We start from the raw sequence: 25,905 nt of genomic DNA on the forward strand, positions 1-25,905 counted from the left end.
ACATAAGTAAAAGCCCCTCATGGGTGCACAGGGTGCCAGGCTGGCCTGCTGTGCTACTGGGAGGTGCCAAAGCATCTCCCTGGGTGCTTCTTCAGGGCAAGAGACAAGATGCTGGGGAACAATTTGGTTTCATTAGGCAATAAAACAAACGTTAAAACTTGAGACACCCACTATACAAGGAGCCACCTCCAAGCAGGACTTTTGGTGATGGGACTCATGGGGGCCTGACACTGTCCTGACTGCCCACATGCTGGAGTGTGAGACAGCCAGGATGTCATCCTAGACTGGAGGGCAGAGCAGGCCTCCTTCCCTATGGTTAAAAAAAAAAAAAAAAAAAAGTACTAGAGCACCCCAAGCTTAAGAAACGACCTCCCTGGCAGGGAGAGCTAGAGACGTGTTTCAAAGCATACGCCTCACCCAGCAAAAAATGTGTAGAAAAATAAAGTTAAATTTTATCCCTGAATGACAGTGAAGACCCTTCCCTGCCCCATGCCCCTCCCCCACAACAAATCCCAAGCAGTGTAACACAAAGACACACATATGTACACTCGCACACACATACACACATGTGCCTGGGGCCAACGCCTGGGATGGGATGGGACTGACCCCCACAGGCACATGTGGCCCCACAGTATCAAAAGGGCCAGGGTTAGGCCGAAGTTCCTCCTTCTTCCTCATGGGACAGATGTGCTCCACAAGCCTGCAGTGCCCTCAGCAGGGCAGTGGTTAGGCATGAAGGCCGACTGAGGTGGCCTGGAGCCAGAGGTCATGTGGAACACAGGTGGGGGCAGGATGCAGGAGAGCACAGGAGGGCCTCAGGGCTGAAGGAGAACGGGCTCTGGGTGTGGGGGCGGTCCAGTCTCATCTGGATTGTGCAGCTCGCGTGGAGCTGACAGGCCAGGCAAGGATGCCGTTCATGCGAGGGAGGCTTGGACAAATGGACCAAGATGGCTCCGGTGCTCTCAGGACAATGGAGCTACCTGCTGCGAGTCACCAGAAGTCACCAAACAGGTGTGTGAGGCAGGAGTTGGGGGAGACAGAACACAGGTGCGTACTGTGAGTCCCAGGCTCCCCACCTGTTCAGCCCTGCCTGGAGCCCACAGTCAGGGGCAAGGTGGGCTCCAGATGCCATGCTTGCTCTAGGGAGACACTTGCTCTCTGGAGTGGGCAGGTGTAAGGATGAAGTGATTCAGGCTCCACATGCTTCTCCCAGGGGCCTTCTTCATGTGGGTTTTTGGCAGGGCTCTGGGGCAGACCTCTGGTGTCTGAGTACAGAGGAAGATGTGACTCAGTGGGCAGCAGGAGGGCATAGGCAGCCTGGCCCTGCTGCAGCTGTAGTAGCACTGGTGCCCCTGGGGCTGGGCAGATGTCAGAAACCCCTGGCTTCAGGGTCAGAGTATCAGCACCAAACACAGCTGAGGTCTGCAGTCTGTCGTAGGGACAGCAGGTATCCTGAGGTCAGGGACTCAACCCAGGGGGTCAAGGGCCCTGGTGTCAAGGCGGAGACAGAGCCCCTCAGGGAGGGATCTGTGCGGCAGTGGTGGAAGCAGCATGCACCTGGGCAGTGCCCTCTGGAAGGGCACTCAAGGTAGTCAGCGCAGGCTCTGGTACAGGTAGGCTGAGGTGAAGAGCGCATTGATGGCCAAGCTCACAGCCAGGAGGCCGCGGAGCAGAGAGGGGCCAACACGAGCTGTAAGCAAGACACGAGTCAGAAGCAGTGTGGCTGGCACCCCAATCCTCAGATGGGGTGCTCAGGCCTACCCCAGCTGGCCAGGCCACATCTAGTCTTTCCTCTGGCAAGGTCCTCCCTACATATTGAACCTGGGACCCTCTGCGGGTACTGTTTGGGAGCCCTCCCGGGGTACTGGTTAGCCCTGCTTCTCTGAAGGCATTTCTTTTTAGAACCCGTTTAACAAAACTCTAGGTCAGGCTTCCTGTGACTGCACCCAGGTAACAAAGGAGCAACCAAGATACTCATGTCACAAAGGAAGAAATGGGGGCTCCTGGGGGTCTACCCTGCTTATCTCAGAGATGAAAAAGTAGACTCAGAGCTGGGAATGGTGGCTCGTGTCTATGATCCCAGCGCTGGGGAGATAGAGGCAGTGGATAAGGAGATCGAAGGCATCCTCAGCTTCATGAGTTCAAAGCCAACCTGGGCTACAGGAGACCTTGCTTAAAATCAACAACATAATAACCAAAAGTAGAATGAGGTCCCAGGTCTATTCATCATGGTCTCAAAGTCACCAGACCACACTTCAGATCTGATCCTGAAGCAGTACTCGTTCCCTGTCAGGAAACCTCACTTGCCGACCTATCCCATCCATTACCAGTGTCCTGTGTCCCCCATGTGGGGAGGCCACCAGGATTCACTGATAGTCTCACACCCTGCCTGTCAGTAAGCCAGGACCAACCCAGGGGGCTGGTGGCACTCTGACCCAAACAGGAAGCCATTAGAGTGCCCAGGCCCACAACCTGCTACCACACCGAGACTCTCCAGAGGAGCCCTGGGCTACCCACTACTGAACAGCTAGATGAACTAATGGAGAGTTACCACAGATGTGCCACTCTAGAAGGTTCTTGGTCACAGAAAGGGAGCTGGGGTCACAGACCTTTCCAGGGAGCTGTCTCCTCCGAGCACACTTTAGTGGTGGTGTCCACCACGCATGTGGAGGACTGGGACGAGTCATCCTCTTTCTTGATGGAGTGGCCGCTGCAGGCACCGTCTCCCACCAGCATCGATCTCATGTCTGCAGAAGGAAGAGAGACACCCCGGCAGCTCTGCTTCAGTCCCAGGAAAAGGTCCTCACAAGTCCCACACCGAGCAGCAGAGGGCCAGGGCCTTGTCTAGACCCCGTGCTGAGGTCAGGGCACACTAAGTGCCCACTGGCACCAGCAGGGCCCACGAGGCAGCAAGGCTTGAGGCTGAGGACCAGAGCGGCTCCAGGGCCATGGACTGTCTGCCTAACCCCTCCTCTCGGCACCACTTAACCCCCGTGGTCAAATCTACTCACATTTATAGACCCAAGAAAGCCACACACCCCACGTCAAGGTCTAAAGTTTAACAGGTCCAATTAACTTTTAAAAATGCTTGGTAGGAAATGAAAGCACCCATGACAGGCACAGGCTGACAGTGCGCTTTCCAGGTCCCAGTAAATGAGGAGCCTGAAAGTCAATTGTAAGAGGAAAGGGTAAAAGCACCCATCAGAGAGGGTTCAAGATCACCAGAGCCACACTGGGCAGTCTAGTGCATAAGAGTGACTACCACCCCGCACAGTACCAGATGACCTCTGGGATCAGCCAAGAGCTCCCATGGCAGTGGCTACTGCAGGCCTCAGGCCCACACATACCCATGGTGTGCTTCCTGTCCCGCACGCGAGTCCTCTGGGCGAGCTGTGCAGGCTGGACGAAGAGGCTGCCACTGGGCGGTGAGTGCTCTTCCGAGCTGCTGGGGGTGGTGGGCGCTTCCCCGGGGGCTGAGAAGAGCAGTAGTTTCTGCCCTTTCAGGTTGAGCCGGGCAGGGCTGATGAGGGGCCTACGGTGGCGCAGGGAGCCAGAGCTGGAGGCCATGGAGCTGGCCACGGAAGGTGCCGGGGAAGGGAGAGCGGAAGAGGGAAGGCCGCCCGACAGCAGAGAGAAGTAGTCTGCAGAGAGGGAGGGAGACGAGACAGTTATGACAGCAGACAGGAACACATGGCACTACACGGCCACACTGCCACCTGCACATGGTGCTTTCCCTCAGCCCGGGAAGAAGGCAAGGTGCAGGCTGGGGAAGTTGGAAGCCCTGCAGGAACTTGAGGGAGGAGGAACCAGGGCCACACAGGAACTAAGCAGGGGTGAGGCTTGGGATGGCCTAGAGCCTGGTATCTGTCTTAGACCTCCCTGGCCGAGAGCTGGGTCCTGGCAGGAGCAGACTGATATCTGGTCTGAGGCCTGCTGGCCTGACTTTGTTAGGGCTGCAGCTGGTACCTGGCTCTACCTGGGAACCCAGTGTGCTACTGTCTGACCCCAACCTTCCCACCCTACTTCACATCAAGAAAACCTAGACACATCCACGTTCGTCTCTTGCCCAGGGCCGGGGTCTGAACCCAGGTCCACTGCCCCCAAAGCTCACAGTTCATCACCTCGGGGGCACCTGTTAACAGCCTCCCAGTCCCTTCTGCCAGCTCTCCTCCTCCTTACCTGAAAGAGAAACCTCCCCGGGTGGAGACACCCGAGATGGTGGGCGGCTCCCGCTGAACAGGTATCCCGAGTCTACAAAGACAGAGAAATGCAACAGACATACCTGAGGGTGACGGCCACCACCCTCTGTCCCCACATCCAGCCACACAGTACTACATGCTTTCATGAAGACAGGTACTGCTGTCCAGGACACTCGGGAACATTCCCACTTTGCCAATGAAGACACTTAAGTCTCCAGTGGGTCAGAGGAAGTCAGCAGTGGCCACAGCCTCTGCTTCTTCACTGTTTGACCTTCTTTCCACACAACGCAATATTTTTTTAAATCAATCTTCATTTTTAAAATTTAAGTATATGAGTGTTTATATGCATGCATGTGCACTATATGAATGCAATGCCTACACAGACCAGGAGAGGGTGCCAGACCACCTGGAACTGGAGTTACCAATGATTGTCAATTGCCATGTGGATGCTGGGAATGCACCACTTTCCAGTCATCTTGAGTTCCACTATCCTTTCCCAGGGGTCTCCTTAATTCTCAGTACCAAATAACTGGACCTCATGGGGAACCCAACACAGCCTCTTCCTAAATTAAGTACACCCTCAGGGCAGGGCCCTGTCTCATATCTCATGCTCTCCCAAATGCCCTGCTTCAGGCAGCTGGAGTGCCATGATGGTCCCTCCTCCCCTCTAGGCCAGGCCAGCTGCCTGGGAAAGGGTTCTGCAACTGAAGTATGCCCATCAGAGTGCCCTCAAAGCAGGGCTGTGGGAGCTGGGAAAGGAATCTCTCTGAAGTACAAGGGGCAGGACTTGGCATGTGGCAGAGCAGCAGAAGCATGGAGGAGAGAGAAAGAGGGAGAGACAGAAAGGAAAGATGGAAGGCTGGGAGGGAGAGGCAGGAGGCCCACCCTGGTGTCTGAGCTCTAGACCTGGTCTCCCAGTATGTGAACCACAGCACTGCAAGAATGTGCTCAGGATCTACTACTTTTGGAGACCTGGGGTCTACCATCACTCTTTCAAAGGGCACAGCCTGGACCCAAAGAACTCTGCTGCCACCTCATGCCTCAGCAGAGACCTCCTGTCCCTAAGAGCAGGGAGCCCTGTAGCAAAGGCCAAACTGTCACTGCTGCATTCCTCTCCCAAGGGGCTTGAGATAGAAGTCTGTCAACCCTGCTGTCCTCAGTCAGTGCAACGTGGGGACCCAGGGCAGAGCTCTTGGCACTGGCAACTGCCAGCCTGGGGCTGCAGAAGACACGTGGGACACACTTCTCTACTGAGAAGGTAAGGGGCAAAACCTCTGTTGTTATTAGGACGCCCTCCTGATTACGACCAGCAGTCACTTCTGCAGAGGGTCCACTCTGAGTGCCTGGCCAACTAGTGTTTCCTCTCACCACAACCCCGCAACAACTGCCTCATTTTATTGCTATTATTATAGATGCCAGGGAGAACCCAGGGTCTTGTGTACCCTAGGCAAGTGTTCTATCATTGAGCTACACACCCAGTTTGAACCCAAGGCCCCGGCCCTGTACCCTGGTGAGACTCGGGTGCATGCTAGCAGCAACCAGCTGACTTATAGGCTAATTTTTTTTTGAGACAGGGTTTCTCTGTATAGCTTTGCACCTTTTCCTGGAATTCACTTGGTAGCCCAGGCTGGCCTCGAACTCACAGAGATCCGCCTGGCTCTGCCTCCCAAGTGCTGGGATTAAAGGCGAGTGCCACCACCACCCGGCTGGCTAATTGCATACAATAAATCCTCACAACTCCCACAGTGGACATGACTGGCCTATGTCAGAAAGGGAAAAGAACACCATGGCAACACAACTTCTCACAGTTGGTAGGACTGCCCCCATTTTACCCCCTAAGAGCAGCAGAAGGGAAGGGCACATTGGCAGCTGGGTGGGTGGCAGGCAGAGCCTGGAGCCAGGCAAACAGGGTTAGGGAATTGCTTCCTGCACAGGGCAAGGCCGGCCTCGCCTTGGTGTTGATATCCTGAAGCTGGAGTTACAGGAGGTGGTGAGCTGCATGATATGGGTGCTGGCCTCAGACCTAGAGGCCTCTGCAAGAACAGTGTGTGCTCTTAACTGCCCAGCCGCTGCTCTTGGCTTTTGTTTTTATTACTTATTTATTTATTTAGAGACAAGAACCTGCTAAGTAGCCTGGGCTGGCCTTGAACTCTAGGTTCCTCAGCCTCCCAGATGCTGAGACCACAGGCATGCATGACCAGGTTCAGTTTGGTTCAGTTTTTTTAAAGAGCTAAGAAGCGGCTCTCCCTGAGACCTGCACCCCTCTTCCCCAGCATTCATAGAGGCTCTGCTAGGTCTGTCGTCTGTCACAGATGGTCCTCAGGGGGAGGGGGGGCTGGGTGACAGGAGTTCTAGAAAATACCCCTGGTGTCAGTTTTCCCTGGTCAGGTCCTTCCAGGACCCCACACCACAGAAGGAGGCCTGTCAGCACCTTTAGCTGTGGACTGCCTGCGGCTGTGCCCTCAAGCTTTGGGTAGCACTTGACACTTGCTCTGACGAACAAGAGAGAGAGAGGCTGGCACTATTCTCTCAGAGGAACCTGGTTCACAGGGTTACCCACGCCTACACACTAAGGACATTCCCATCTCCATCCACTCCTACTTCAAGGCCTGGAACTATGTCCCTGCTTAGCTCAAACGCTGTCTCCTGCAGTGTCCGGGTGTCTGTCAGGGTGAGAAGCAGCCTGGCAGTCAGCTCTCAATGGTAGGAGGACCTTGAGCAAGTCACCAAAGACCGGGGTTCCTGGGGTTCTGACGAAGTTGTTGAGGGATTAAGTGGGAGCCCAGCACCTACAGTTTAGTGAAAGAAGAAAGGGAGTGGACCAAGATGCATCCACATTCTGCCTTGAAGCTCATTCAACACTTCTGAGATTGAGACAGACCCAGGCAAGTAAGAACTGTCACTAACACACCTGGATTAAGCATGTTTAAAACTACGTATGGGACTGCTGAGGTGGTTCAGTGGGTAGAAGCTGTATGGACAGGCTTGATGATCTGAGTTCAATTCCCAGATCCCACAGGTGGCAGGAGAGAGCTGACCTCATATGCATGATTTGGCACTTGTGCACTACACACACACACACACACACACACACACACACACACACACACACTACATACACATTCTCCACCCCCACCCCCTACACACACAATTTAAAAACAAAATGAAAAAACAAGTCACCATTCCAGAAGATGTGACTAGGAAGGTGAGGGGCAAGACAGAGTCCCTCCAGACAGGGCCAGGCTTGGTCTCTTCAGGCTCCACAAGACAAGCAACAACAAATACAACCAACAGGAACAAAATCTTTGCCCTTCAGGCACACGTTTTCCAGTAAGAAAGGTAGAAAATGCCAAAACTCAGTGAGCAGCCTTTACTAAGACACAAGGGATACTTGTCACTCTGAGCATTTTTGGGGTGGGGGCAGGGATGCGGACAGGGTCTCATGTAGCCCAAGCTGGTATCAAACTGGCTATGTAGCTGAAGGTGACCTTGAACTTCTGATCCTGTCTTTGCCTTCAGAGTGCTAGAGTTACAGGTGTGTGCTACCACTCTGGGTTTACCTAGTATTGAACCCAGGACCTTGTGACTGCTAGGCAATAACCCTACTGACTGAGCTACATCTCTAGCCCCTTTTTGGGCCCTTTCAATGCTTCATTTCAAATAACACAACCACTCATGAGGAACACTCTCCTACGGGCCCGTGTTCCCTACAGGAGGGAACAAGGGGATGTGATTGGTTACTGTGGTTGCTGAGAGGGCTCACCTCGGTCTGAGCCTGGCCCTGCCCATCTCCTTAGGCAGAGTTGAAGACAACTCTTGGTATTGCCTCATCTCCCCCTCAGAAGATGCCAGCCCAGTTGTCCCCAGCCTGATTCGGTCATCAATCCTTCCAAGGTCTTACCTGTCCGGGTCAGAGAAGGTATGGTTCCCAGTGAGAGGGCCCGGCTGAGGCGGCCTGGCAGTGAGGAGGGGGAGACCCGACGGGGAGATCGGAACAGCTGTTGCTTGGTGAGAGGTAGGAAGCCGGGTGGGGTAGGGATGAACAGGGATGCTGGCGAGGCTGTGATGCTTGGACAAGGCATGGCCAGGCTGGGGCCGGAGGGGAAAAGGCTGGCAGAATCTCCTGAGAAGTACCTGCAAGGGCCCATGGGGCACAAGGAGGAGGAGAATGAGCCAGGAAGGTTCTGGAGATAGCCTCTGCACAATGGGGCCCGGCCCCCCCCAGGGTGTGAGGTGGGCCTGAGTCGGGGTCCCAGAGGAGGCGTGCGTTAGTTGAAGCAAAAGAGCAACTGTCCACTTATTAGGAGCAGGTGGCCGGGAGATGCCAGCAGGACCCACCCCACCCCGCATGCCCCTCCGACCCCTCAGGCTCACTGCAATCTAACTCTACTAGAGTCTCAGCATTAAAGCGACACTGGCCAGCCTCATGCCAACCCCGCCCTGAAGCAAACATCCCACGCCTAGACCAGGATCTCAGCGCGGCTCAGAGGACCTGGGCTCTTCTGGCCGTCTCTCATTCTTTGCCTAGAAGTTTTCAACGGAGCAGCAGGACTCAGAGACACTTTGGGCGGTGCCCACCTGGGCTGGGATGCTCCTACATCTCCCAGGGGCTGTGCCTCATGATACTGCCTCTGGCAGCACAGAGGGAGATGATGGCCAAGCCTTGGACACCCAGAAAAGGCTCTTACAGTGTACACACCAAGCTCAATCTTAGAAAAGACCCCCAAGCAACCACCAAGCTGCCCGAAAGACAGAAGGTGACAGTGTCTCTTTAACCTGAGAACAGTACAAATCACACAACAGAACCTGATGGCCACAGGCCGGAATGTCAACCATGCTTCCGATTAAGGCACCCGATTATAGAGGGGAGGGACAGAGGCAGTTAATACATTAGTCTGCCGTCTGGAAGGAGCTTCCGGTATCCAGCCTTACCTCAGTCCCAAGGGACAAATGAGCCCAGCAGACAATGTGCCGACGAATGGGCTGGCAGGGTCAGGCCTCATGGTGAGCAGGGGCCAAGGTACCCAGGCCGCCATGGCCGCGTGCTTGTGGGAGGCTACTGCTAGCCAAGCTCTGCACCACCTCTTTCCCCATTTTTCAGTTTTGTGAGAGAAATGTATGTAGCCATATGGTGAACGCCCAGAGTCAGATGACCTTGCCAGTCTCTTGCAAAGGACTGTGAGGCACCCGAACTTCCAGCTCAGTATTTGGGAAACACAGGAAATCAGGGCACAGCAAAACTGTAGATGGGCATTCTTGGATGCACCTAACTTTGCTCCTCTTGAGGGCTGTCAGAAGCCCTGCTCCTCGTTCTAAGACTCCGAGGAATGCCCTGTCTTAAGCAGAAAAGTTGATTTTTGTGGGACAGGGCTTACCTCAGTGGCAGAGTATTTGCTGTGTGTGTGTGTGTGTGTGTGTGTGTGTGTATCTGGGTTGATCTGCAGTATCCAAAACAAAAATAAAAACAAGCCCCACACTCCCAAAAATCTAAGTGCAGTTTATCTTTCCATTTCAGGATTTCAACGGAGTCTGGAGGGCCTTAATGAACGGCCCAGGGGACACATTCAGGCACTTTAGGATCCAGAGGTGAGGCTGGAACCCGGGTATACACCTGAGTGTGAAAGAGTGGGAAACACTGGGCCCTGCTGAGCGTCTGGTGGAAGCCGTGGCTGGGAGTGGGTCAGTCAGCCTCTGAGCAGGTGCACGGACAGGCATGGCTAAGTCCTTCCAGCAGATGGCAGCAGGACACTATACTAGGCCTCCTGGACCATTCTTGCCATAGCTAGGAGCCAGGGGTACCCCTGGAATAGGCAGCCCCCAAGGCTCAGTGAGCGGTGAGGATGCAGTGCATGGAGAAGGTCCCAGCAGGCAGGGACTATAGTCTCCTGGCCCCAGAGGTCAGCACCAAAAGCTGACCTGGGCTCTGTTAGCATATTCCCCCCTCCATGCTCTCTGGTCAAGCCTGGGAGTCCTGGCCACTAAGCACAGGACACTGTGCGTCCTGAAGCCTCTGACAATGTTAGCATTGTGGGAGAGGGCTTTGGAGGTCTGTTCCCTCTGGCTGTGACACAGTGGCTTCAGCAGATGAGTGGATCCCAAAGGTGGGAGCCTGGCAGGGATTCAGCTCTGCTCTGCCCTGGGCAGTCTCTGAGGTAGCATCCTCTGCAAAGGATCCAATGCTTCTTTAGTGAGTGGTCCCTGAAAGCCTGTATGCTCGAACCCAATGCTCTGAGTCTCCTGTTTCCTGGGAGCCCTGACTGTGAGGAGGGTCATCAGGCTGAGGCTGGAACTTACTAATCCAACTCTGAGGAGACCTCAAGCCTTCCTCCTCACAGCCCCAAAGAGTGTAGTTGCTCAAGCATCAGCTTATCCGCATGGGAAAAACACTGGGCAGCAAGCAAAGGCCCAGCTGTGCCCTCCTCCAGCCATTCCATGTCCTCACCAGCACCCCAACCTGCTCCCAACCCCAGACTCCTGTATAAATGCGGTGCCCCCCAAAACCCACCCACCTCCCACCTTGGCACAGAAGCCCTTCTGAAGAATCATAAAAGAAATAAAAGACGCAGTACCTGGTGCCAACTGGAATGAGCAGGACCCAGGAGGCATTTATTGAGAACACAGCATTCAAAACATGACGTCTAGAGCCAGTGGTGGTTACAGTAGTTAGGGTCACTAGACAATCAGTCACAATTCACTACACGACACAAGACTTGTCCCGGGTGCAGATAAAGGACAGAGCAGGGTGGGGGGGCTGGCCAGGGGACGGAGGATCGTGGTCCTGGTAGTTTACTCCAGAGCAAGTGTTACTAGAGAGTCTGCTGGGCCAGTGTGGGGACCCTAGACCCAGAGGTGAGGACAGCCGAGTCTCCCTTCATTTCAGGGATACAACCTGTATGTACCTGGGATGATCCCACTCTGACCAGGGCTGCCCTAGAGGCTGTCCCCAATCAACAAGCCACAATCCAAGGGTGACCACATTCCCTCAGCTTCTGCCAGTGACACCAGAACATTCTGGCACTTTCTCAAACAAACACAACTCTAAAGGACTATTAATGTTAATAAGTAACACAAAACTCTTTAAAACACCAGGAATCCTTGTTCTGCATGTTTTCTACACCCACCAGAAGGCAGGAGCAACATGCTTAGCAGGGATCCTGGCTGGCCAGAGCTGGTTCTGTATATCATAAATAATTTAAACACACACACAAACACACACCCTGATTCTATTCAATGCCAAGATTGCAGAAATTAGCACCCTACTGTCAGCCTCTTTGAGAGTGAGATCCGCAATACAAGAGAGGACGCACGGACAATGGCCCCAGCCCCTGCCCCATCTTTCTTCCTGTAGGACGGTTTCTTGGGAGAAAGAGACAGGCAGGTGTTCCCTATTCTCTCAGGCAGCTGTGCCCAACAGGGTCAGCAGCAGCAGGCCCACATCTCAAACACGGCCTCACCCACACCTCTTCAGAGATGGCCTTCCACACCCTTCCCCCAGAGCAAGCTGAGCCTTACAATGCCAGAAACGAGCCCCAGCCTCTTCGAGACACTTCGGACTCACCACACCTGGAAGCCCAGTAGGACATAGGCTGCTGTCTGATTACAGAGGGTCAGAGGGCAGAACGGCTTTAAGGACCCTCAAACGGGTTTACCACAGTGGGACCTGGGTGATTCTCTCAAGCTCTCAATAGGGTTTCAGGAAGCCACCTCACAAAGACCCAGTCAGCAGCTGATGCATGTCTGATGTGACACTCATTCATGTGTAATCTGCCTTTGCCCTCCCGGGCTCTGGTGCAGAGGGTCAAGGAGCCACAGCTTAGCGGGACAAGTGGTAGGAAGGACAGCTATGGAGGAAGTGCAGCCCAATCAGGAGCCACCAGAGGGCAGCATACCAAGTGGGTACAGCATTAGCCTATGCTCAGGATGGAGCCTTGGACAATGACTTTTTACATGGCCATCCCCTTCACCTCACATACCCTCAAACCCACTGAGGTCGGCACCCCAGGGCCCTATAGAAGAATCCACTTCCTACTTCAGATGGCTAGCCAAGGCTAAGGGACAGCAGGGGTTTGGTAGAATCATGCAGCAAGCAAGGGTCTGATCTGTGGCCCTTCCCCTAAGGTGGAGACTGTGCCTGAGAGTGAGGCTGAGACATGCGCCCTACAGCTGCCCCCAGAGAAACTGAGGGCAGAAGCCTCGGCACCCTCCACAAATTATTCCAAGAAAGCCACTGATGCTAGACAGGGACAAGGTGACAATGACTTGTGTCATCAACAGTATACCCTCGGGTCTTAGATGTGCAGAGCAGCTACTGATCTGGGGTAATCATCCTCCTGCCTGGTGGACCCCAGGGCCTGCTAACCACACGAACTTTGCTCTCCCCTGCCAGGGAAGGACCCCGAGGGACCCCAAGTTTCAGGAAGGTCTTCAAACAGGGAACTGGGAATTGACGCAGAGAGGAAACAAGGGACCAGGAAGTTCAAGGGCTGAGGGCCGGCTCTGCTCTAGTCCTAGCTCACCCTGCTGAGGCCATGGCCTTGTCACCCAGCCGGTGACAAAAGACAAGAGTATGGCAGGCAGTCTGCGTCCTCACCTGGAGTCAGAGCCAGGGAAGAGCTGTGGCAAGATGGGAGTTCCTGGAGCTAACAGGAAGCCACAGGTCGGAAGCACGTCACCTGGGAGCTACTCATGTTTGGATCACTGGGCTATGAAAGGGTCACAGGCCAGAGAGGTGGTGGCAATGGTGAGCGGCCCCAGGGCACCCGGGGAACACCAAGACTGGGGGGTTTGGGGCTGGGCAGTGCCGGGAAGTAAACGGGGACAGTGGAGGGTAAGCGTGAACTCAAGGCTCTGCTCGGGGTGGGTCGAGGTCCACCCGTCCTCCTCCCCATCCCCGCAGTCACTGCTGCTTCTCTGACCTTCGGGGCCGGAACCTCCGTGGGCCCGTCGCTTTCCTTGTAGCCACAGCTGCGGTGAAGCCCACCAGACAGCAGAGGGACGTGGCGCTCAGCTTGAGTGTGTCTAGCCAGCCGGGCGAAGCAGCCTGCAGGTACCGCTCTGCCAGGTGCAGCCCCAGCAGCAGGGCCCAGAGACAGGTGGAGAAGGCATCGATGCGTCGGAGCCTGCTGGAGAAAGCAGGGTGAGTGTGTGCCCAGCGGTCCCGCCATTTCCTGCCCCACACCCCATCCACACTGGGTCCAGACAAAGAAGAGGACAGAGTGAGGCCAGTGGAAGGTCTGAGGCCATGCTAGGACTCGAGGCTGCCCTGCTCTATGCAAGCCGGTGCTCCTACACCCATTGCCTTGTCTGGAAACCGAGGTAGGAAACTACCTCACTTGAGTTTCCACAGCACGGGGTGGGGAGTGGGGGTGGGGCGGGTGGCTTCTATTACTCTGATCGTAGAGATTTTGAGTGACTGGCAGCGGCAGAGAGTGTCACTGTCCTCTGCAGTCCTGTGTTGTCCTCCTGGACCCTGGAGAACTTGGACAGGCTTGTCTAGCTGTATGGAGTTGGGTCCAGAGCAGGGCACCACAAGGCCTCTTGGTGCCCCCCCCCCAAGGCAGCAGTGTGCCGACCTCTGCCCGCCCAGGCCCAGGCCCAGCACACACCTGACACGGCCAGCCAGTAGCATGGCCAGCAGGCAGGTGAGCAGGCCCACTGCCACAATGCTGGTCTGGTGGCTCTGTCCAAAGGCCCAGGCCTCATGTAGCTTCTCTGTGGTGTGCTCCGGCAATAGGCCCAGCAGCTGCTGCCAGCCCTCCGCCTGAGTAGTGGTGTTGTCCGAGGGAGCAGAGCTGTTGTCCCCAGGAGGAAGGGCCGGGGGCAGGGCAGCCCCTGGGGTGAAGGGTTCGCTGGGGCCATACAGTGTAGTGGACAGTAAGAAGGCACAGGCCAGGAAGGCCAGGGCTCGGAGCAGGATGACCTGGAAGGGAGCCTTCATTGCTGACGAACTGAAGCTCTGAGGGAGGGAGAGATGGGTCAGTGAGAAGCCAGAGAGCCACCAATGGCCCCCTACGCCTACCATGTGGGATGCTGGCCAGGGCCTTGGTTTTATGCCCTTACTTTGATGCTCAGGTCACTGCTGTCCCATCCTAATCCTAGGCTTTTGCCTCCCTATGGTGGTCTCTCTCTGTGGGAGCCTCCCTATGGTGGTCTCTCTCTGTGGGAGCCTCCCTATGGTGGTCTCTCTGTGGGAGCCTCCCTATGGTGCTCTCTCTCTGTGGGAGCCTCCCTATGGTGGTCTCTACTTCTTAAGAGAAACCCTTTTGACACACCAGTGACATTATTCTTCCAAATTTTTTCAACCACTGTTAAGTTTTCATCAAAAATCCCTATTAGGTGGGTGGTGGTGGCACATGCCTATAATTCCAGCACTAGGGAGACAGAGCCAAGTGGATCTCTGTGAGTTCGAGGCCAGCCTGGTCTATAGAGCGAGATACAGGACAGGCATCAAAACCACACAGAGAAACCCTGTTTTGAAAAACAAAACAAAACAAAAAAAAAAAAGGAAAAAAAAAAAATCCCTATTACCTTTAACTAGAACTCGACTAAAATATGCAGATACTTCTGGATAAAATAAAAGTTCAATTAAAATGTCTGCTAAGAAGTTGCTCAGGTTAGAATCCAGACAGCTAGAATAAGAAGCAAGCATCCAAGGACAGGGCCGCCTGTCCTACTGTGCAGACCCAGGTGAACAGGGACACAAGTAGTGTGGTCAAATGCTTGGGGGCCAGCTCTATCATGGAATGACAGAGTGGACACAGACGCAGGCCACAGCTCCGTCCTTGTGGGGCGTGTCTCACTTGTTACACACTTGCTACTGACTGTTGCCTTTCACAGACAAGCCTCCACCACTGAGCCACAGCCCTCTCCTGATTTATTACCACTGTTTTAAACTCAGGCTGTTTGCTTGTGCACCATGACAAAACCAGAGTTAATTTCAGCCACATCTTCTGGGTCTGCCCCTTGGCACCATTTGTTATGTATCATGTGCATAGCCTGCAAGCATCTCAGCCCCCATGCTTGGTCCCCACAGCTGTGACCAGGAGCCATGGGGCCTAAGGTGCCACGAGGACAAACACAACAGTGTCTAGAAGGTGGAAAGGTCAGCAGGGCACCCTCAAAACCAGGATGAGGTGTCACAGCCACATTGCAACCCTAGTCACTACTGTTAGGAAGAGCTGATGACAGGGATGGGGTGGGGGTGGTGGGGAGTGGGGGTGGTGTGTGTGTGGGGTGGGAGGGGTGTGCGCGCACCAGGCATCTGTTTTTCAGGCACGGGGCCTTGGCATGCTACGGCATGTCTCAGTCGCTAGGGCCCAGCTCTCAGAGCATCTGCCCACACAGACTCAACACCCAAATGCCCCACGGCCTCAGACCTGTCCATGGGCCTGGTCAACCTCCCGACGCCGGAACTGGTGGCTGAGCAGCAGGGCTCGCAGCTGGCGGTTCTGGTGTTTGATGTAGTACTCCACAGCTGCCTGACATGGGCGGCACAGCTTGTACATCTGCTCCAGGTGGTGGCGGTACACCTCAATCTCCTCATCATACCGGCCCTGCAGGAAGGGTAGAGGGTCTGTGTCACATGTGGGAACTGGGTTCAGATGCTGGCCCTGCCTGTGCAAATGGTCATGTGAGCTCCTGGAATGAGGGCTAGCAGAGGCTAGGAGCCCACCAGACAGTGACATGAATGACATTCTGTAGCTTAGTGCCCACTCAAGTAAGTGGTGTTGAGCTGATATTCTCTAGGTCCTGGCAGGAGGACAACCAGGATCAGGCCCCGCCCTTCTCCCTCCATGAGTCTGACAGTCTAACTTACACCAGAGAGCTAGCTGCTAGCTGAGCCTGGGGTCGCACAGGCCAACGGTTTTCACTGTTTCACAGTAGCTGAGGACAGATGCCCCAATCCTTGCTCCCTCAGAGATGCAGCAAGGTCCAGCCAGTCTATCAGTGGGAATGGCTGTTGATCTCTTGTTGGGACAAACAGGAAAGTCATCTGGTGTCAATCTTTCTCTCATGGCGTCATCGTAAGAGACTTTAAAAAATTACATTTGGGGGTTGGGGATTTAGCTCAGTGGTAGAGCACTTGCCTAGCAAGCATAAGGCCCTGGGTTTGATCCTCAGCTCCACATTAAAAAAAAAAAAAAAAAAAAAAAAAAAAATTACATTTGTTCATTTATTTAGTGTATGTATGTGAGCGTGTAAGTGGAGGTTAATGGGTAATTGGTGGGAGTCTGTTCTCTCCATCCACCCTGAGCACTCCAGGAATCGAACTTGGCAGTAAATGTCTTTGTCCACTTAGCCACCTTGATGGCTCTCCCTCTTGATCTCCTGGCTCATTCCTGATTTCCCCTCTCTTTCCTAGGCATCTTTCTTCCAGGATGCCATGCTTGGCAGGACAGACTAGCGAATGAGACCTGGATTTAGCCCCTGAAACTGCAGCCAGAGCCCAAGGCCTCCACCTCCCTCTGCTCAGGGACAAACGCTTCTTGCCTGACAGGCTCTGGTGTTCTCCCAGTGCTCACAAGAGCACTCTGAGCACAAGCTTGGCTCCAGCTGAGAAGGAAGCCACACACGCTGGATGTGGGGGAGCAGGAGGTGAACAGCTACCTGGCTCTCCTCGCCCGTGCATGCTCACCTCCTCACGGGGTGTGAAAGCAGCCAGCTGCTTGATCTTGGTGGTCTGGTGGTGGCTGCACCTCCGGCAGAGCAGGACCTGGCTGCTCACCCACTGCTGCGGCTGTACAGGGTCTCGGGGACTGGGTACACTGCTCACCACATGGTTCAGGTGTTCCATGTACTGTGCTGGAATCGGCTTGTTGTAGTCTCCGTTCTGGGGAAGGGAAGGAGCTCCTGGTCAGTAGGGGCCCACTCAGGGATGTCCCAGGATTTCAGACAAACCTACTCTGGCTTTCTTTCCACAAAAGAGCAGCAGCAGTCCTTCTGATGGTGTCTCCCACGGAACTCTAAAATACAGGTGCTGAGAAGCCACCTAGCTTGTGCATCAGGGCAGGCCTGGGGTGCTGCTTGCCCACGAGAACCACACACTCTGAGAACTGAGCCTGCAGGCTGGGTCTGTGGGTAGGCTGTCTGCTTCACTAAGTAAAAGCTACACTCAGACATCACACACTATGGTGGCTGGGCAGTCAAAGCTGTGACAGAGGACAAACCACCCATGAAGCTGAATACTCAGTGTCTGCAGCAACTGGGCTGCAAACCTGTTTGGCTCTCCACGTGGACCCCGGTCTTGCCACCTGCTGTGGTGACAGGACAAGTGGCCACAGCTCCCTGCACCTGCTCTTCTCCCTTAGAGGAAGACAGGCGGCAGGACCACAGTGAGAAGACAGTGGCTTGAGGCCAGGTCAGAGGCGGCCTCGGCCCCGCCCACCCACCGCCGGCCCCCACCTCCTGGAAGCCATTGTACTGCTCGCAGTGGGGACAGTCCCAGCAGTTGCGATTCCCATAGGGCACCAGTGTGTCCTGGTTGCAGAACCAGCAGTTGACCACCGTGTGCGTTGGCTTCACCCTGTGGACCAAGGACAAGAGTCAGGACTTCAGCGAAATGTAAAAGCATGCAAGTGCACCAAGTGGCTCAGAGGCAGAGATGAAGGCCCAGCCAAAGGAGGACATCATGGTGGACGGGGGAGGGGCTCCTCAGATGCTATGCTCCCCCAGGATGATAATAACTGACAAAATACTTGCAGGAGGCCGCCGGAGACTCACCGGCTCTGTAGGCTCCCGAGGATCCACCTGGGAGCCCAGGGCCACCAGACCCCAATGTTCCAGCTCTCAGACAGTAGGATGGCCGGATGGTGAAGGGCCAGGGCTAGCTAACCAATGGACCAAGATGGTTAGATGAAGCTCAGGGCCCCTCGTCCCCATAAGGTCTGCTCCTAGGGTGCAGAAGTCATGTTTCCAGACTTCTAAGACTGAAGGGAGCTTTCTGTCCTTCCCAGAAAAAGTCCCTAGAGGAGAGTGAGCCAAGGAGTGGGGACTGGTGACCAGTGACATGTCACAGCTGATCAGCCAGGGCCAGCCTTCTGGGTAAAGAGGGGGCAGGGCCCACAGTGGCTTTCACTGGCTACACATTTGGTTAACAGGTGGGGCCTGCAGGATAATCGTGGCCCAGACACTGGGGATCTGTGCAGCGCTGCAGGGGTCACAGAGCAAGCACCCAGCAGAGCCAGGCCCAGGATCCAGAAACAATGCTTGCTAGCAGAGCGCAGCAGCTGTGGAGCTCGGTGTTCTGACCTGGCGCTTTTGTCCTGTCTCACTCAGGAGCCATGTCTAGCTCAGTGGCACTGCTGAAACCTGGGGAGAGTGAACCACCTCACACAGATGGCCTGGCTCCTCATAGCCTGACCCCTGGCTTTAGCATCCTGAAAGAAGAGGGCCGGATCCCTGGCTATGGACCCACATATGTGTGAGCCCAGGAGATCCCCATTTGTCAAACTCGGCATGTAAGTCATGCTGTAAAATGGACCAGGCTCAGCACCAGCTGCTTCTGGATGTCACAAGAATGCAATAAGAAGAGTGAGGAGCTTTGTGATAGAGAAAAGGGCCTCTAGTCAGGAGCCCAGTAGGAAGAACAGCCTTGGAAGTGGGCTCTAGTTCCTGAGTCAGCACATACTGTCTGGCAGCAGCCCCACTCCCTCCCATCCACTGTGAGCAGGTTAAGGGAGGTATCCTGGCAGCTGGGGTAAGAAGACCCCTCTCACAGGGGCTTGCTCTTGGGAAGCACTGAACCGTGTTCTAGCCTAGTCAATGCCAATAAACGACAGGGACACAGGATGGTGAGGTGGGGCTCTCCAGCAGCCCCACCTCACACTTCCTTCTACCTCAGTTCAGGCCTAACCCTTCAAGACAGGAAGGAGTGTTAGATAGCTCAGCAGTTAAGATCACTCACTACTCTTGCAGAGGACCTGAGTCTGGATTCCGGGACCCACTTCCGGTGGCTCACAACCCCTTACAACTCCAGCTTCAGGGGTATCTGATGCTTCTGGCCTCCACACCTCCACAGGCACCTGCATTCTCTCTCTTTCTCTCTCTCTCTCTCTCTCTCTCTCTCTCTCACACACACACACACACACACACACACACACACACACACACACACACAGCCCAGCGCCATCAGGAGACCTGAAGACAGTGCACTGGGCAGGGTAACTAGTGGCATGGTCTCCACGGTCACTCCTACTTCCCAGAACTTCATTTTAGTCCCTCATTTCTCAAATGGGTTGCTCAGACTTTGCCCTGGAGAGACGGATGCTAGTACCTGGTACTTGACAACTTTACTGGTCCCCAAATGGAACGAGCAATGCAGAACCCTGCGGCACCAGCCGTGGCTGGAGGTTTGGAAATGTGCTCTGCTGGGATGCCCGTGTGCTTGACATTCCTGGACAATTAAGCACTTAGTTTGTAGTAATTTGTACATCTTTTATAGGCCTCTTTATAACCATGCATGAGGCATAACTCATAGCTGGTACTTAGGCAGGGCGACCTCTCATCTGCCCCTGAGTCTGAGACAACACACCCACCTGCCTCTGGGGCTCCGTAGCTCTGTTCTATTTGACAGGAAAGATTTCTGAGCTTGCTCTGGGTACCAAAGACAGACAAGCAGGCTCTGACAAGTCTGCCAGGAAGCCCCTCCCACCCAGGAAGCTATCATTTCCACTATGGGTCTCCAGCTCTGTTGCTAGGGAAATGGCTCCTGGCCTCTGGAAAAAGCCTGGTGTGGAAGTGGAAGGCGGGGGATTCATCTTCCCTAAAGTCAGAGGCTAATCTCTGCCAGGGGTGGATGCTACAAGGGAGTGAGTGTTCTTTGTGGCAAAAACAACTACTGTTCACCATGGCTAGGTGAGATCTCTATACCAGAAGCTATTCTCCAGAGTCAGCCCCAAAAGGTACGTGGGAAGGAGCAGCGGGGCGGTTGGCCAGAATCTCGGACCCACCAGCACCAACCAGCGCTGCTCATCATGTACCAGAGGGTGTGTGAGCATGAAAACAGTCCCGGCAGATACTCGACAGGTCCTACACTGTCCCCAGTTTTTGTTGAGGGTCCCCTCAAGTTTCCCTCACAAACTCCTTGGACCACTTTCCTTCCCCAAGCCAACAACTGTCATTCTGTGACGAATCACGTTCGGGGAAGCAGGGGGGGGATGAGATGGAATGTCCTTTTACACAGGAAGGAAGGTGAGTTGGCAGACGCAGCATCTCAGCCACGGGCCAGGCCCAACTCAAACTGCCATGGGTGGGTGGGGGACCTGGAAACCATTTCCCCAGCTGATCACCTTGACATTTAACTCTTGGGATGCCAGAGGGAACCTGAAGGAACCATGGTGGATGGATCCTTACAGAAGGGGACGGAGCACCCTCCCCATGGGCTTGGAACACACATGGGAGAAACTATACATGTCTTCTCCATCAGCCCAGGACATTCAGGTAGAGCCATATTCCTGACCCCACACCTCTGCATAGATGGATGCACTACTCAGGAACCAGTCAGGGCCCAGGCTGTGTCACACAGAAGAAAATGAATGGAGCTCAGTTGTCCTGAGGTGCTGAGTCTGTGGGGGGCCTGTGAGAGCCAGGCTTGGACCTGAGGGTCCAAGGAAAGCTCAGCTTCACAGGACGTGCCTTCTATGCTCTTCCAAGTGTGACCTCACAGAACAGGAAGAGTCCAAGGAGGCACATCCTGGGCTTCAACGGTAGTAGCAGTACTAAACTGCAACTCTCCACAGCCTGGACCAAGGAGGTCCAGATCTCCCGCCCCATGTCACAGCAATGTCACTGACAACAGCAGAGATCCCCAAACTGATCCCTTGGGAACAGACATATCACCCACTCAGTTCATCAAGGCTTTCCAAGACACATGAGCAATATGCACTGCCTGGATCGGGATACAAGAAGAATGACAATTCAGAGCAGTTGGCAACGGATGCCACAGGACTGGCTAGCCAACACGCAGGGCACACGCTGTCACTCACAAACAGGTGCCCTCAGCAGGAGAGGGTCACATGAAACGTTCACATCAAATGGCATCCACAGCTGGCGTGGGCAGCTCAGAACAGTGAGTGCTGAGGTGAGCCCAACACAGGACTGTCAGAGGGTCTCTGAACGCTAGGACGGGCTCTGCTGTACATCCGAGGCTGTGTTCCCCCCATCTCCACAAACACCGGCGGACGCCACAGGCTGTGCAAGCAGAACAGTGCTGGGTGCTGAGATGCACTCACAAGGGGGCGAATCCCAAGTACTTTATGCAAAGGGATAAGACACGTCTGAGCAGTAGCATGAAGAGCTGTGGCACAGGAAGAGGGATGTTGGACTTCTACCCCAGAACGAGAGGCTGCTGGGCTAGGAGCGCAGTGTGGGTGGGGGACGGGCTCTTCCTCTTACAGCTGGGAGAGAAACAGCAGTCCTCCAGGCTTTGTTTCCCCAGCTGTAAAATGGGTGAGGATGGCAGTATCTGCCTCACTGGAGCTGCCATCGAGCGGCAGGAACAGTAGGTACTCACTGCTCGTCACTTGTCACCTGGGCAGGAATGGCTCTCATCATTACCAGGACAAGAAAACTCCACAAGTAAGGAAGCAGGGAGGCCGGATTTGGGCTCTAGTGAACTTCCCAGCAACCACTTTGGCCAATTTATGTGTGTGTGTGTGTGTTTGGTTTTTCGAGACAGGGTTTCTCCATGTAGTTTTTGGTGCCTGACATGGATCTCGATCTGTACACCAGGCTGGCCTTGAACTCACTGAGATCCGCCTGGCTCTGCCTCCCAAGTGCTGGGATTAAAGGTGTGCGCCACCACCATCCAGCTGTGCATGTGTTTTTGAGACAGGGTTTCTCTGCATAGTAGCCTGTCCTGGAACTCACTTTGTAGACCAGGCTGGTATTGAATTCAGAGATCTGCCTGCACCTGCTTCTGGGATTAAAGAGTACCACCAAGTACAACCACACTTTAGCCAATTTTAAAACTCAGGAAGGGATGACCTGAACAGAGGTAATGAGACATTTTTTTCACATGGCTCCCCAGGGCCACAGCCCTGCCCTCTGCTCTCTCTCTGCTTAGTTGCGAACACCCACTCCACCCTGTGGCCTTCCAAAAACAACTCCTTGTAGGCCTTCCTCCTGCTTATTCAACCCCCATTCTCCGCCACAGCACTCCCCTCTAGGAAAAAAGCTGTAGCCTCTTTGCTAAACCAGTCTTGCTTCAGAATTGTGAGTGGTCAATTTACCTCCAGATGAAACCCAGAGCTCATGAAGACACCACACAGCACCATGCTTTGACTAATCTGCGGCAGTCAAACTCTCCACCTTGACAGTCTGGTGTGAGCACGAAGGGGACATTGGCTCCCCCTGCACCTCGCCAAGGCCTCAGATTCCTGTCTCTGGCAGAAGGAAGGGGTGACAGGCAGTGACCCAGTCCTTGCCACACACAGTCAGTCCCACACTCTGCTCTTCTGGCCACAAGCCCTATCCTGGGCTGGTAGAGAGGCAGTGGCACCAGGAGCCTGGGCTCTGGACAAGCTCTCCTTGGGTCAGAGCAGACTGCCCAGCTCTGGGTAGGTAAAAAGGGGCTGCTTTGGGCTGGTGGCTCTACAGGCCCCTCAGACTTCCAAGAACTGGTGAGAACAAGTTGAGAAGCTTGGGTTGAGATCTCTAGAGTCTGGTACTCTCTCAGTCCCGCCTGGGATGTGGCCTCCTCCTCCAGACACAGCTGACTTCCACTCCCCTCTCCTCAGAAGCCCCGTGACTCACCTACCTCTTAACACCTTTGCCTGTCTTCCACCTCAAGAGATAAGGTGACCCATCAGACAGGCTGACAGGAGTTCAAGCCACAGCTTTGCACATCCCTGGCTGTCCCCAGGAGGCTCCATAAAACCGTCTATGTTCCCCAGAAAATGTGACGAGGTGGGCTATTCCTTCACTTTGCTTTAGAAGCTACTCTACTTGGGGGTTTGACCACGGAGGCGAATGGTCAAGGCCAGCTTTGAGTACTGGGGTCCACGTGATCTCTAAGCCATGGCTGGGCAGAGTACTGCCCCCAAACCCATCCCAGACAGGTGTTCAAGGAGTACAGCGTTCCTCACCTTTGGGTAGGCAAGTTCCCTAAATGTGTGGAGTGCAGGCTTCTGCCTCAAGCCGCTCCTGTTCACACGTGCCTCTCCTAAGTATTAAGCTCGAAGGCTTCTCCAGAGGAAGCTTCCGTGAGGAGTGTTACTGCCATCGCATGCGGACCACCAAGTGCCACCAGCTCTCATCACCCTAACCGATGGGCTGCAGAGGCTACAGCCCGGGGCTCAGGCCTCGAAGGGATGAGCAAGCAGAGAGCCCCCTCCCCCAGCCACGCTCCGAGGTCTTTAGAGGGTGAGGGACGGGAGGAGGGGCAGAAAGGGTCTTGCGCATTCGCAAGCAGGCCTGGACCGCAGCGGAGACTCCGCCGTGGCCTCGCGGGGGCGGGGCGGCGGCCCGGGCCGCGTGCAGCCGGACGCACACTCACCTCCGCGCGATCCGGTAAAGCAGCACGCCGGCGGCGGCGCACGCCGTGATCCCCAGGCCCCCCGCCAGGCCGGCGGTGGGGTAGCTGGCCAGCAGCGCGCTCACTCCCTCCATGGCTCCCGGGCGGGGCCGGTGGGTCGGGGGCGCGGGCCGCAGAAGGGATTCCCGGCGGCCCGCGCGCTCCTGCTGGCGCCGTGACCTTCGCCGCTTTGTAGCCGGCGCGGGCCCGCCCCTTGACTCGGCGCGCTCCCGCCGTGCAGCCAATCGCAGCTCGGGGCGAGCCTGAATGGGCGGGGCGTCGACGGAAACGCTCGGCGCTGGCTCGGAAGCGCCCTCCAGCGGCCGGAGTTGGAAAACAGCTGGAGGCAGCCCCGCCCGCACCCGCTGCCTGCGCATGCGTGCATCTTGCTGCTCCCTGCGCCTCAGAGACGGCTTAGACCTGCACTCCCGCCCCAATACTTGCTGGTGCTTTCCTCCGGTTAGTCCTGATTTTCCTCCGGTTAGTCCTGGCGTCGGGCCAAAGCCAGCCTGTGCCGCTTCTGAAGCCACAGTGGTTAAAAATTAGCTTGCACAAACACAAACGTCCAAAGATGGGAACGAAGTTAAATAATCACAGGATAGTTATGTTTCAGAGCATAGTGCAGCCATTAGAAAGAATTTCTGAGCTGGAGGGAGGTATTAGCCCTGAAGGAGTGATACTTTTTTTTTTTTTTTTTTAAGTCGCATGTAGATCGAGGGAAGAGACACGTTAAACGAGTGTTTCAGCACTGATGTGAACTAAATTATGGATCAAGAAAAACTCACTGAGGCTTAGTGGTGGATGCCTTTAATCCCAGTGGAGGCCGGCTGATTTCTATAAATTTGAGGTCAGCCTGGTCTATATAGTTCCAGGTCATCCAGAGACAATGCAAAGGCTAATAGTGAGACCCTGTCTTTAAAAAAAAAAAAAAAAAGAAAGAAAAAGAAAAAGAAAAGAAAGAAAGAAACTCTAGCAAGAAATACTTCGGTCGTGGTGGCACACACCTTTAATCCCAGCACTACCGAGGCAGAGGCAGGTTGATCTCTGTGAGTTCAAGGTCAGCCTGATCTAAATAGCAAGTTCCTAGACAGCCAGGACTATGTAGAGAGACCCTGTCTCTTAAAAAAATTTTTTTAAAGAAAAAAATGAATTGTTTATATCTAATTACATATTGTTTCTGTGGAACACAGAATGCTTTTAGAATCAAGCTCTCTGTGAGCAATGACGGGCTGAGGGTCACTGAGGGTCACTGGACTCTCTTGCTTTGTTGCCAGTTCATTTGCCCACACACCCACCCATGTATGTGCATTCACTAGGTGGGAAGGAGGAAGCAGGGTGAGTGAAGGTTCCAGGAACCAATGTGAAATCACAGGGCTGGAGGGCTTCTCTGGCCCATCAGAGAAAAGGCGGCCTTTCCTGTCTTCCTCGCGACTTTCACCAGCTGAGTGTGCCTTGTTTGTACTGACCCATAACGTGTGGCGCCATATTTAAGTATTGCTCCCACTCTGGAGAAGTTGGTGGCTGCCTGAGTTCCAGGGAAGGTCTCTAGTTGACGGATAATGTTTGTCTAAGAACTGCCTGAACATCACTTATGATCTTAGGCATTTCATGATTATTGGCATCTCTAAGTCTTAGGTAAAAGAAGGGAAAACGATTTCAGACCCATGTTTGGACTCAACTGCTACAGATTGGACAGGTTCCTGAATGTCCCCTTAAGCCTGTGTGTTAAAGTTTTGGCCTCAAAAAAAAAAGTTTTGGTCTCTAGCTGATGAAGCTACTCGAAGGTGACAGATGGAAACTTTTAAAACAAACAACAAAAAGTCCTTTTATTTGCATGAGTGTTTAGCCTGCATGGATGTCTGTGTATCACAATGAATGGTGCCTGATACCCAGAGGCCAGAAGAGGGCATTGGGTCTCCTGGAACCAGAGGTTCTGAGTCATTATGTGGGCATCAGAACCTGAATGCACATCCTCCAGAAGAAAAAGCTAGTGTTTGCTGGGAATGTCTTTCTGTATGCTGTAAATGTGTTGCTCTGATTGACTGATAAATAAAATGCCAGTAGCCAAGCAGGAAGTATAGTAGAGGCTGGATAAGCAGAGAGGACAATGCTGGGAAGTGGAAGGAAAACTCCAGCTACCAGTGTTCCTAACAGATGAACCACTTCTCTAGCCCCAAGAGTTAAGGCCTACTAGCT

At 54.4% G+C, this 25,905-nt stretch overlaps 1 protein-coding gene across 1 annotated transcript; it reads right to left on the minus strand.

Annotated features, from left to right (window-relative positions):
• Positions 1 to 345: 345 nt before the first annotated feature.
• On the minus strand, positions 346 to 23,919 carry Tmem201 (transmembrane protein 201). Its single transcript, XM_036178097.1, has 11 exons — positions 23,692 to 23,919; positions 17,601 to 17,721; positions 16,834 to 17,028; positions 15,575 to 15,751; positions 13,805 to 14,154; positions 13,115 to 13,318; positions 8,101 to 8,333; positions 4,180 to 4,251; positions 3,348 to 3,641; positions 2,610 to 2,747; positions 346 to 1,690 (listed from the first exon to the last, which is right to left on the minus strand). Exons 1-11 carry the CDS (start codon positions 23,802 to 23,804, stop codon positions 1,593 to 1,595), a joined length of 1,995 nt encoding a protein of 664 aa, XP_036033990.1. The 5' UTR covers positions 23,805 to 23,919; the 3' UTR covers positions 346 to 1,592.
• Positions 23,920 to 25,905: the final 1,986 nt, after the last annotated feature.

Source organism: Onychomys torridus, chromosome 2, assembly GCF_903995425.1.
Source record: "Onychomys torridus chromosome 2, mOncTor1.1, whole genome shotgun sequence".
Classification (NCBI taxonomy): Eukaryota; Metazoa; Chordata; class Mammalia; order Rodentia; family Cricetidae; genus Onychomys; species Onychomys torridus.